Consider the following 13,020-nt stretch of genomic DNA (forward strand, 5'->3'; position numbering starts at 1 on the left):
CTTAGAAACAGTCTCCATTAATTCCCATGTATTTAACTTACTAAAGGATTTGTTAAGTCTTAATTTCCTTATCTAATGCGGCCATCACCAGGTCTTTTCCTGTCCTGGGATGTCTTCTCTAGGCCAGCATCGCTGCATGTGCTTTCTTTTCTAGAGATCTGGGAGGCAGTGAAAGTCCCCCTCACAAGTTCACAAGTTGGCTGTGCCTTTTGGCACAGATCTAATTGGACCAGAGGTCGCGCCTCGAACTCTTGCCAACTGTGTCCGAGGGTGCGTCGACGCTTCGTAAGAACTCTAGGAAATGCGAACTCACCGTGCCCACTGCGGCCCTCGGATCCAGACGGGCTAGACTGGAGCCACAGGAGTATTGGGGGATTCCACCCCCCTACACCCCCCCCGCCCCCCCCCCCCCCCCAACCCCGCCGCGCCTCCCGCCGCCTTTGGCTGTGCTCGCGTTGAAGCTGCTAGGCCGGCGCCCGCCCTGCTAACCGCTGTGGGTCCCACCAGGTTCTGGGAGTCCAGGAGCAAGGCCCAGCCTGTTCTCCCACTCACTTTCGCCCCGACAGCTAAGCCGCAGCCCCTGGTGGCGAGACCGCCGGCCCCGAGAGCGCGGCTGCCTGGTTTCCAGTCCCCAGGAGTGGTGTGCGGGTCGCCGCCCGGCCCTGCAGCCCCGGGGCCGGACTAGCTGGAGCCCAGCCGGCACTCACCTCGAGGCCGGCGGCAGGCAGGGTGCAGCGCGGCCACCCCACAAGCGCAGGGTCCCGCGGAGGAGGCGCTTGGCCATGGCTGGGACAGCGAGGGCTGCCGGAGGGGCAACGGACACGTCTCCTCGGGACTCAGAGCGCGCAGGGCGAGGGGCCCGCACTATCCCTGAACCTTACCCGGGTCCCGCCCGTAAAGCGTCGCGCAGCCGCCCTGGTACCTGCCTCCTGAGCGTGCTTCCGGAGCGGTGTCTGCAATCTCCCATCCCCAGTGTCTGCGGTGGTGAGTCGCCCAGCGTTGGGACACGCCCCGCCCAGTCCCTGGAATCTTACCAAAGGAAAGACTCCAGGCGGGAAATTGTTACTTTTTCCTAAGGCGTTGTGTATCTAAGCAGTTCTTTTCAGTGTTCTGAACCGCTTTGAGGAACCGGTATAAGTTCTGGAGCCTCAGGAATACACCCAAACACAAACTCACAAACTTACATGAAGTATTTTTTCTTTTCCTTTTTAGGATTTTTTTCCCCTTATTATTATTATTTTTTAATTGAAGTCGTTGATTGACAGTATTAGTGTCAGGTGCACAACGTGCCTGCGTGCTAAGTCGCTTCAGTCCTGTCTGACTCTTTGGACCCTATGGACTGTAGCCCGCCAGGCGCCTCTGTCCATGGGATTCTCCAGGCAAGAATACTGGCTTGGGTTTTCCTCCAGGCTGGTGCACAACATATCAGTTCAAAATTTGTGTAGCTTATACTCCATTTTTAAAACATTGTATTGGGGTATAGTTGATTTACAATGTTGTGTTAGTTTTTGCTGCATAGCAAAGTGAATTAATTATACATATACCTATAAACACTCTTTTAAAAATTCTTTTCTTATATAGGTCATTACAGAGTAGAGTTCCAGGTGGTATATAGTAGGCCTTATTAGTTATCAATTTTATTTTTTGTTTTCCAAAACTTACCTATTTTATATATAGTAGTGTGTCTATGTCAACATCAATCTCCCAATTTATCCTTCCCTTCCCTTTATCCTCTGGTAAGTTTGTTTTCTACACCTGTGAGTCTGTTTCTCTTTTGTAAGAAAGTTCTTCATTTGTATCATTTTGATACTCCACATATAAGCAATAATCATGGTACTGGTCTTTCTCTGTCTGATTTCACTTAGTATGATAATCTCCAGGTCCATTCATGTTGCTGCAAATGACATCATTTCATTCTTTTTATGGTTGAATAATCTTCCATTGTATGTATGTGCCACATCTTCATTACCCACTCCTCTGTGGATGGATGTTTAGGTTATTTCCATAGCATGGCTATTGTGAATAATACTTCAGTGAACATTGGGGTGCATGTATTCTTTTGCATTATGATTTTCTCTGATGTATGCCCAGGAGTAGGGTTGCTGGATCATATGGTAGTTCTATTTTTAGTTTTTTAAGGAACCTCCATACTGTTCCATGAAGTTTATTTTCTAACATTGCAGACTGATTTACTTCACATCAGTTCAGTTCAGTTCAGTTCAGTCGCTCAGTCGTGTCCAACTCTTTGTGACCCCATGAATCACAGCACGCCAGGCTTCCCTGTTCATCACCAACTCCTGGAGTTCACTCAAACTCATGTCCATCAAGTCGGTGATGCCATCCAGCCATATCATTCTCTGTCATTCCCTTCTCCTCCTGCCCCTAATCCCTCCCAGCATCAGAGTCTTTTCCAATGAGTCAACTCTTTGCATGCGGTGGCCAAAGTATTGGAGTTTCAGCCTCAGCATCAGTCCTTCCAATGAACACCCAGGGCTGATCTCCTTTAGAATGGACTGGTTGGATCTCCTTGCAGTCCAAGGGACTCTCAAGAGTCTTCTCCAACACCACAGTTCAAAAGCATCAATTCTTCAGCGCTCAGCCTTCTTCACAGTGCAACTCTCACATCCATACATGACCACAGGAAAAACCATAGCCTTGACTAGACGGACCTTTGTTGGCAAAGCGATGTCTCTGCTTTTTAATATGCTGTCTAGGTTGGTCAAAACTTTTCTTCCAAGGAGTAAGCCTCTTTTAATTTCATGACTGCAGTCACAGTCTACAATGATTTTGGATCCCAAAAAACATAAAATCTGTCACTGTTTCCATCGTTTCCTCATCTGTTTGCCATGAAGTGATGGGACCTGAGGCCATGATCTCAGTTTTCTGAATGTTGAATTTTAAACCAACATTTTCACTCTCCTCTTTCACTTTCATCAAGAGGCTCTTTAGCTCTTCTTCACTTTCTGCCATAAGGGTGATGTTATCTGCATATCTGAGGTTATTGAGCATATATAGTGGTGGCTCTTTAGAATCTTTTGGGTCCTGGTTGACACCCCACAAGTGTATATTTTGTTGGAATTGCCCAATGGTCTTGGTATAAGACCAGAGGGTCTGAGTCTCTACATCTAGGAAGAGGTCATTGACATAAACAAAAGGCCTCCCATATAGCATCTCATAAGGACTAAGACCAACCTGTTCCTTAGGGGCAATACGGGTGTGGAGGAGAGCTATTGGTAAAGCCTCCTTCCAACCGAGGGAGGTATCCTGGGTTATCTTTTTTATCACGGATTTTAAGAATTGGTTGGCTCTTTCTATTTTTCCTGAAGACTGAGGCCTCCAGGCACAGTGGAGATAATAAGTAATGCCCAATGCTCTGGAGACCTCTTGGGTGACCTTAGAAGTAAACTATGTCTCATTGTCACTTTGTAATGACCTGGGCAGACCAAATCTTGGAATAACTTCATGGAGCATTTTTTTTTTTTCTTTACCACCTGCTCAACCTTCTCAATCTGGGTGGGAAAGCCTTCAATCCATCCTGTGAATGTATCAGTCATGACTAATAGGTATTTATACCGTTGAGAAACTGGCATCTGGGTGAAGTCCATCCGCCAGTCCTCTCCTGGGTAGGTCCCATACCATTGCACAGGCTGGGCCAACTGGGGTCTTCAAGCTCCTTGGGGGATGTTTAGTTGGCACGTGGGACAAGAGGAGACCGCTTGCCTTATAGTCGTTTGAAGGCCTGTTCCTCTCAAAGACCTTTCTAGTAATCTTTGGAGGGCCTTCTCCCCTAAATGAGTGATGACATGTAAGGAGTTAACTAACTTCCATTGAAGATCCCCTGGCAGAAAAAGGAGTCCCTCCTTTGGGAACCACCCCATATGATCTTGAAAACCCTCACTATTAGCTTTAGGAGTCTCACCTTCAGTATATGAAGGAGTTTCTGCCAAATTAGTCTGTGGAACCAAGGTGGCAACCTCTCTTAGGTCATTACTCCATAATGCTGCTCTCTTAGCTGCCTGATTGGCTGCTTGTTTCCCTTGTGCCACCTGCATGCTCCCTTCTTGGTGTCCTTTACAACAGGAGACTGAAACCTCAGCGGGCAGATGGACTACCTCCAAGAGCCTAAGGATTTGGTCACCATACTTGATTGGGGATCCTTTCAATGGCATCTTTCTTTCCAAATAGCAGCATGTGCATGTAGCACCAGAAAGGCATACTTGGAGTTGGTGTAAATGGCTACTCTTTTTCCTTTTTCCAGCTAGAGAGCTCAAGTCAGGGCTACGAGCTCAGTTAATTGCACTGAAGTACCTGATGGAAAAGGTTTAGCTTCTATGGTCTCAAAATTGGAGAGTACTGCATATCCAGGTCTTCTTTTTCCATTCAAGACAAAGCTGCTTTGTTCCGTGTACCAGATTTCATCAGGATTGGTCAGAGGATCTTCTGACAATCCCTCTTGGGGTTTTGTCCAGTGGTCCAAAGTTTCTAGGCAAGAATGAAAGGGGAGAGAGCCCTTGGGAGTAGGCAGGAGGGTAGTTGGGTTAAGAGCCTCACAAGGGGGTATAGTCTGGCCTGGATTTTGCATCAGCACTACTTGAAATCTGAGGATCCTTTGACCAGACATCCATAAGTGGCCTCTCCCATTCAGAAGTTGTTTCACTTGGTGGCTGGTAAAAATAGTTAGTTTGCCCCCAAGAGAGAGTTTTAAAGCATCTTCTATCAGGACTGCAATAGCTGCAAAATTTCAAAAGATCTCTTTCCAATAAGGGAGTAGGACACTCAGTGACCACCAGAAACTGGTGGGAAAATATTTGTCCATCCCAGCAACAAAGAAGTGCTCAGGTTTTGTAATTGTTTTTTCTGTAGCACCTGAAATGGTACAGGTTTTGGAGGAAAAGGTTCTGGAGTAGGAGGTCAGGACAGAGTAGGTAGCCCCTGTGTGAACCAAGAAATTCTCAAACCTACCTGCCACATCCAGCTGCACCCTTGGCTCAAGGCCCGTGATGGTTATCTGTGACAGGCAGGCTGGCTGGAACGGGCTGTGTCAGTACTATTAAACAACTGTGAGGGAACACTTGGTGCTTGACCTTGAGGCTCTTGGATCCAAAGGGTAGCATGTTGACCAATGTCCCAATTGATGGCAGTTTTAGCCAGCCATTTTAGGAGGCTTGTTACCGTTTGGGCACTTGTTGGCCCATTGTCCAGCCTATCTACAGATTAGGCATTTGCCTCGTGCCTTGTCCTTCAAGGACTTGTGGTGCGCCATATGGCTTCCCTGGAGGGCGGCCAGCATCTGGACATACCTTGTCTCTTTCCTTCTCTTCCTTTCCTGGGCCTTGGCCTCCCTTTCCTGTTCTCTGTTATAAAAGATATTGGGGACTATCTGGACAATCTCATCTAAAGAGGCAGCAGAGTCTGATGTCTGATGCACATTGGGAGAGGAATTTGTCCTTTAAAATCACCTGTCCCTCGTATGAGTCTAAGTCCAGGTTGGTAAACTTTAGAGGGCCTCTTTTAGCCTTTCCGGAAAGGCAATGGGGTTCTTGTTGGGCTTCTGAGCTACTGCTGAGACTGGGCACAGTCCCACCATGAACAGGCCTCCTCCTATTTCCATGGGTGGACTTCCTTAGGGATGAGTTGTTCTGAAACTTATCCTACCCAGTACTGTTGTAATCTGAGAACCAGGCATCCTTGGGTCAGGGTGCAGATCCCCAGGGAGGCTGAGGCATGACAAGCTCCTGGAGATCGAATCCCTGGGCAAGGCAAACCATGTAGGTCTCCCGAGAATTGGGTCCCTGGGCAGGTTGAGGAATGTCAACCTCCTGGGATCCCCGGACTGGCAGATCCCAGAGCAGGTTGAGGCGTGACAAACTTTCTAGGACCAGATCCATTGGCAGGTCAAGGCAGGTCGACCTCCTTGGAACCCCATACTGGAGTTGGGCATCCTCAAGTTGTCCAGTATGACCAGTGCTGGGTAGGATTAAGGGGTTGCAATCTTAACTCATTGATGGTCTGTTCACCACAGATGGAAATAGATATCATAATGTAAAGCAATCCAAGCCTGTGCCCTGAGATTGGGAACCTGGTGAAGCAGCCATAAACCTTATCCTCTTACTGTTCTGAGGAATGCAAGTCACTGATTTCCTCCCCTAGTCCTCCATAAGAACAGTTTAGGGTGTTTCCAATGGTAAACATTTCATTGTCATAGACCCACTTTGGGTAGTAACAGAAATAATGCTTTATTGACTATGCCAAAGCCTTTGACTGTGTGGATCACAATAAACTGTGGGAAATTCTGAAAGAGATGGGAATACCAGACCACCTGACCTGCCTCTTGAGAAATCTGTATGCAGGTCAGGAAGCAACAGTTAGAACTGGACATGGAACAACAGACTGGTTCCAAATAGGAAAAGGAGTTCATCAAGGCTGTATATTGTCACCCTACTTATTTAACTTATATGAAGAGTACTTCATGAGAAATGTTGGGCTGGAAGAAGCACAAGCTAGAATCAAGATTGCCAGGAGAAATATCAATAAACTCAGATATGCAGATGACACCACCCTTATGGCAGAAAGTGAAGAGGAACTAAAAAGCCTCTTGATGAAAGTGAAAGAGGAGAGTGAAAAAGTTGGCTTAATGTTCAACATTCAGAAAACTAAGATTATGGGATCTGGTCCCATCACTTCATGGGAAATAGATGGGGAAACAGTGGAAACAGTGTCAGACTTTATTTTTGGGGGCTCCAAAATCACTGCAGATGGTGACTGCAGTCATGAAATTAAAAGACGCTTACTCCTTGGAAGGAAAGTTATGTCCAACCTAGATAGCATATTGAAAAGCAGAGACATTAGTTTGCCAACAAAGGTTCGTCTAGTCAAGGCTATGGTTTTTCCAGTGGTCATGTATGGATGTGAGAGTTGGACTTTGAAGAAAGCTGAGCGTTGAAGAATTGATGCTTTTGAACTGTGGTGTTGGAGAAGACTCTTGAGAGTCCCTTGAATTGCAAGGAGATCCAACCAGTCCATTCTAAAGATCAGCCCTGGGTGTTCTTTGGAAGGAATGATGCTAAAGCTGAAATTCCAGTACTTTGGCCAACTCATGCAAAGAGTTGACTCATTGGAAAAGACTCTGATGCTGAGAGGGATTGGGGGCAGGAGGTGAAGGGGACGACAGAGGATGAGATGGCTGGATGGCATCACTGACTCAATGGATGTGAGTTTGAGTGAACTCCAGGAGTTGGTGATGGACAGGGAGGCCTGGCATGCTGCAATTCATGGGACTGCAAAGAGTTGGACACAACTGAGTGACTGAACTGAACTAAACTGAACTAAATGACAAAGGAGTGGGTTTTCTGGTCCTTTTAGGAGCATTAAGAGTATTTTAATAATAAACAGGGTGGAGCGATGTTGCCTACGAGGGGCATGGTCCTGGTTGTAGGAGTTAGTAAGTGGCTTAAGAACAAATCAATAAGAGGCAACAGACCAGATGTTCCATAAAAGTGGAATGGGGATTTGATCCAGGGATATGTTTGTAACTTTAGGAGAAGGGTGGTAAGGGTTTGGGCCCAAATGGCCTTCAGGGCTAACACCCAAAGTGGCAAACATTATCCCTGGAAGCCCAATTGCCCTTGAAGGGATGCCACCAACAGGTGGACTTCTAGCAGGCATTGTGTGCCTGTCACTTGCCCTAGTGAGTCCACTGAGAGGTGCTGTTGACACACATGTTGTAGGGAACATGGAGGATGAAGGCCTGAATCTCTAGAGAGATTGGATATTATACAGTGTTTCCATCCCAAAGCCTAGCTATTTTCTGGTTTTCCCTTCAGAAGATTGTAGAGGCAACATTGTGAGCCTGGAGAGGGTTCAGGAAAAGAGCATGAAACAGGAGGGAAGAGGGCAGGGCACAACTTTTGAAAGAATGTCATAGCCCAAGGCTATAACATAAAGCAATTAAAATCAAATGGTTCCAAGATCAAATTCAACTAATCTTTGATTCTCAATCTGCAAGCTAAGTGACACACCAAGAGGCACGAGGACTGTTCTAAGGCACTATCAAAAGACCAAGGAGTGGGTGGTTCCGCAATTGTTAGAATGATCCTCCAATTCATTAGTATATGAAATTACCCAGCTCACAAAAGCTAACCACACCACATTTCATGGCCACTGCATACACCCTTGTTAAAGGCACAGACTCTGTGGAGTGTGCTTCTCTCTGAATCCAAACAAATCTACCTCTTATGTAATGCTGTGTCTCTCACTGAATTTGTTTTGCAAGAAGACATGAAGAACCTGAGCTTCATTAGGTCCTAAAACCAAGCACCATGGGTTTTGGCTGGGCTCAAGTCCCAGTTGGGTACAACTGAGTGATTAAGCATAGTACAGAGCCCCTGCCATGTGGGTTTGAGTCCTAATCTTAGGTAAACAGTTTCAAACACAATGTTCAGAAATGGAAAGATGAGGACCTGCCCAACACTTTTTAAGCAGTGGCATAGATGGGAGAGGAGCTAAAGGATGGGAAGAAAAAGCAGTGGGAAAAAACTGCCAAGGAATCCCCTTCATAACCTGCTAGAAAATCTGCTAAATACCTGACTTGTGTTCACAGTTTTCATTGGCCTGATCCTTGGCACAAAGAAGATTAAGGACAGAGGAACCCTCACCCACTCGGGCAACAGTTAATAGGGCACAACAGATAGCGGAGCCTTCAGGACACACTGGAGAGTGGCCCCTGCCAGAGTCCCTCAGTTGCACCCACTGCCGCTTGCCTGTTCACAGGGGTTTCAAGGAAACAAGAAATGAAAAATTGTAAAGGGATTAAGATTTTGTTAGCCATATATCCTTCCAACCATAGGGGTGAGGACCTCCTATCATAACTGGAGGTCTTCTGGAATCTGAGACTGAGCCGTGTGAGCTTTCTGCCAAGTTTGTTTTTGTTGTCCCAGTTTCCAGCACACTAGGCTTCTTGTCCGGAGAAGGCACTGGCATCCCACTCCAGTACTCTTGCCTGGAAAATCCCACAGATGGAGGAGCCTGGTAGGCTGCAGTCCATGGGGTCAATAAGAGTTGGACACAACTGAGCGACTTCACTTTCACGCATTGGAGAAGGAAATGGCAACCCACTCCAATGTTCTTGCTTGGAGAATCCCAGGGACGGGGGAGCCTGGTGGGCTGCTGTCTATGGGGTTGCACAGAGTCGGACACGGCTGAAGCGACTTAGCAGCAGCAGCAACAGTAGTACACCTTCGAGGGGTGAAGGCAAGCTAACCTCAAAGAAGAGGCCTCAGTCCTTCTAGGCTTCCTCCTTTTATACATTGGTCTCCTCCTCGCTGAACCTGCCCTATGCAAATTGGGCTAGCCAAGAAGCGGGAGTGTTTGTTTCACCTGAAGTTCTCACTCAGATCTGCAGGTTTTCTTTTTTTCCATTTTCATGGCCTTTTCCCTTTCTTTGCCTTTTAGTCACCACCATTTTGGACTCCTTTTTCCTATTCTAACCACCTAACACTTCCAAGGAATGAGCATCTTTTAATTGAAGCTGTAGAAGAGAGCAAAATTTGTCATGCAAGAAACTACTCAATCTTCACTGTAAAATGTAAAGAACTATTCATAACTAAAGGCATCTATTTTTAGAAAGCTAATATCAATCACCTCTTCTCTTGATGATCATGTGGTAGAGATGTTCTGATCTGAAAAACACCTTGATCAATAGAGATACACAATAGAATCAATACTCTGATAAAAGATCCTGATGCTGGGAAAGATTGAAGGCAAAAGGAGAAGAGGGCAGTAGATGATGAGCTGGTTAGATAGCATTACCAACTCAATGGACATGAATTTGAGCAAACTCTGGGAGACAGTGGAGAATAGGGAAGCCTGGTATGCTGTCCATGGGGTCACAAAGAGTTGACACAATTAAGCAATTGAAGAATAACATGTAAACTGGTAGGGAGTGCTGGAGTCTGAAGGAGCCCAAACTCAGAGCTAATTATTCCTGTTAATTTTCCACCATGGACTTCTGGTAAGTAAGAAGAAGTACCACTAAGATTATACATTGTTGATGAGAAGTGCAAATTGTTACAACCTTCAAGAAATAAACTTTAATCAGATCAGATCAGATCAGTCGCTCAGTCATGTCCGACTCTTTACAACCCCATGAATCGCAGCACGCCAGGCCTCCCTGTCCCTCACCAACTCCCGGAGTTCACTCAGACTCACATCCATCGAGTCAGTGATTCCATCCAGCCATCTCATCCTCTGTCATCCCCTTCTCATCCTGCCACCAATCCCTCCCAGCATCAGAGTCTTTTCCAATGAGTCAACTCTAAAATTTAATAATAACTATCAAAATCACACAAGTGCCTATACCTTTTCACCAGTAATGCAATTTGAGGGAATTTATCCTATAGCTATGCTTGCATACCCAGTAAGTGAACAATATATAAATTATTCTTTGCTCATCCATCCATGGGATTTTTCAGACAAGAATACTGGAGTGGGTTGCCATTTCCTTCTCCAGGGGATCTTCCCAACCCAGGGATCAAACCCAGGTCTCCCACATTGTAGACAGATGCTTTTACTGTCTGAGCCACCAGGGAAGTCCTCTTTGTAACATAGTTTGTAGTAAAAGAAAATGTAAATATTACACATATATGGAATTGAGTAGCTAAGTTATATTCAGTCATACAATATGTCATGGGTGTATAAAAATGAGGACATACTCTATGTACAATATGAAAAGATCTCTAAGATATATTTGTTAAGTGAAAAAAAGAGAAAGTATAGGATAATGTCTGTGGTGTGTTACCTTTTGAGTAACAAAGGGAGATAAGTAGAATATATTTTGTATTTGATTGTGCAGGTATGAAGAAAATCTGACAAAATATACAAGAAGCAATAGTTTTTCCCTGTGGGTTTTTCTGAGGGGAAGAGTAGTATTGAAAACTGAATGGGTGGTGAACTGAGTGAGAGAGAATTTTCACATCTTACTTAAATTTCTAATGCTATAGTAATGTATTACATTTTTGAAGTTAAGTTAAAAATTATACTTGACTTTACAGAAGAGTCAATGAAAACCCAGCTGTCAAAAATGAAGGGAAACATGGGACTTCCCTGGTGATCCACGCTCCTAAAGCAGGGGGCCCAGGTTGGATCCTTGGTCAGGGAATTGGATCCCACATGCCACGGCTAGGATCAGGTGCAGCCAAAAAAGAAAAAGAAAACGAAGAGAAAAAAAACAGGAAGTGGGCACTGGAAATTTCATTGCCTTTGGAAGCAGGTAGGGAACTTCCTGACCTTGACAATTTAGAACTTCCCCGACCTTGAGTTTAAGTGATTATCCAAAAGATGTGGACAGAAACTAAGATCCTACATTAAACTGGAACCCTTAAAGGGCTACAATCTAAGTGAAAAGACAAAGAAAAATTCTGCTGTTGTTAAAAGAGTAGATCTTAGAAGTTATCACAAGAATAAAGAACTTGTAACTATGTGTGTTGGTGGATGTTAACTTATCGTGGTGATCATTTTGCAATATACACATGCAGCAAATCCTTATGTTGTACACCTGAAACTAATACAATGTTAAAAGGTAATTATATCTCAGCTTAAAAGAAAGGAAAAAAATTTGCTCAAAAGCCCAAGCAGGTAAGTGACCAGGAAACGTATGCATCTCAACTTTGGCTCTGAGTATGGGAAAAATATTCTCCTAAAGATTCATAACTATTGGCCTGACCTCACTTGGGTTAGGTTTCAAATATTCAGCCACAAGAATGGCTATAAGTTAGAATAAGGCCAGGTTGCCCATTATTGCCATAGTACTTAATATTTTACTGGAGACAAAAGAAAATATATATGTAAAAATTGAAAAGGGAAAAATAATTGCAGATAGTATTCTTTATCTGAAGAAATAAGAAATTAAGTAAAGTAACTTTTTATACAATACAATAATTTAGTAAGGTAGCAGGAAAAAATAGTGTACAGAAATGGTAGTCTTCCTATATATGAACAAGTGCTTTGAAAAAGCAGGAGACAAAATATTTTGAGCTGATGGAAAGAAGACACAAATATGTGAAAGACATCCTATGAAATAAATATAAGTGAATTGATCTTGCCAATTGAAAGACAGAAATTATCTGGTTGGATTAAAACCATTAAAACAATAATAATAAACTCCTAAAAAACACACTTAAATTCAGCTATAAGCTGTTTGTAGCAGACAAACTTAACACTTAAGAACCTGGGGACCTCAGAAGTAAAAATATAATAAATATGTTAGATAAGACTGAACCAGTGGAAAGTCATGTACCTATTCAAGATGAGACAAAGTGGATTAATGTAAAAAAATGATAAAGAATAAAAAGGTCATTTGATAGAACCCAATTTTTAATCATGATAAAAACCTTTTAATAACCCTGAAATCTTAAACCCAATAAAGGGGTGTATACAATATAATCTGCAGCAAATGTTACAATAAATGTCAAAACCTCACAAGTATTTCCTTAATTTCCTTTCTAATATTACTTCTATCTAAAATTAAATTCCAATCATTAGAGTGATAAAATTAGAAGAAGAAATAAAAGTTCTGAAGATTGAATAGGAAGTACAAAAGTTATTGTTAGCAGATAAAGATTACCTATATGGAAAAAACCCCAAAAATACTGCAGTCAATTATTAGACATAAGATCTCATAAAGTATGAGATCAATATTGAACACTCAGTTGGGCTCTTATACATCAGCAAGTCAGAAAATGGGAATGTGCAAGAGGTAACTGTGTATCAGACCAAGCACCTGTTCTTCATTATTATCAAGACTTTGTTATGTAACCTGCAACTGATGAGTAATTATGCTGATGATAGGCAGTTTCATTGAAGAATGGGCACTAGTCACGTAGCCCTGAGGTTTAAAAGCTTATAAAACCTGAAGGACTCCAGTGCTGATGGTCTGACTGGCCAGACGTGCTAGTCACCAAAGTTCTCTTATGTTGTCACACAGTATGTATTGGTGGCTATTGGATATTCTTTTTTCAAATTAAG

General features: G+C 43.8%; 1 protein-coding gene across 4 annotated transcripts in view; it reads right to left on the bottom strand.

Annotated features, from left to right (window-relative positions):
- Positions 1–989, bottom strand: part of ACADL (acyl-CoA dehydrogenase long chain) — a 41,304-nt gene extending 40,315 nt beyond the window's left edge. For 2 of the 4 annotated variants that reach the window (XM_027566465.1, XM_027566446.1), the window contains exon 1: positions 882–989. In XM_027566465.1, the coding sequence (XP_027422266.1) occupies positions 882–967 (86 nt within the window). In that variant the 5' untranslated portion in view covers positions 968–989. Of the gene's footprint in view, positions 1–707 lie in introns of all 4 variants that reach the window. The other 2 variants (XM_027566474.1, XM_027566455.1) reach the window with 2 other exon arrangements.
- Positions 990–13,020: the final 12,031 nt, after the last annotated feature.

Source organism: Bos indicus x Bos taurus, chromosome 2 (genome assembly GCF_003369695.1).
Source record: "Bos indicus x Bos taurus breed Angus x Brahman F1 hybrid chromosome 2, Bos_hybrid_MaternalHap_v2.0, whole genome shotgun sequence".
NCBI classification, from domain to species: Eukaryota; Metazoa; Chordata; class Mammalia; order Artiodactyla; family Bovidae; genus Bos; species Bos indicus x Bos taurus.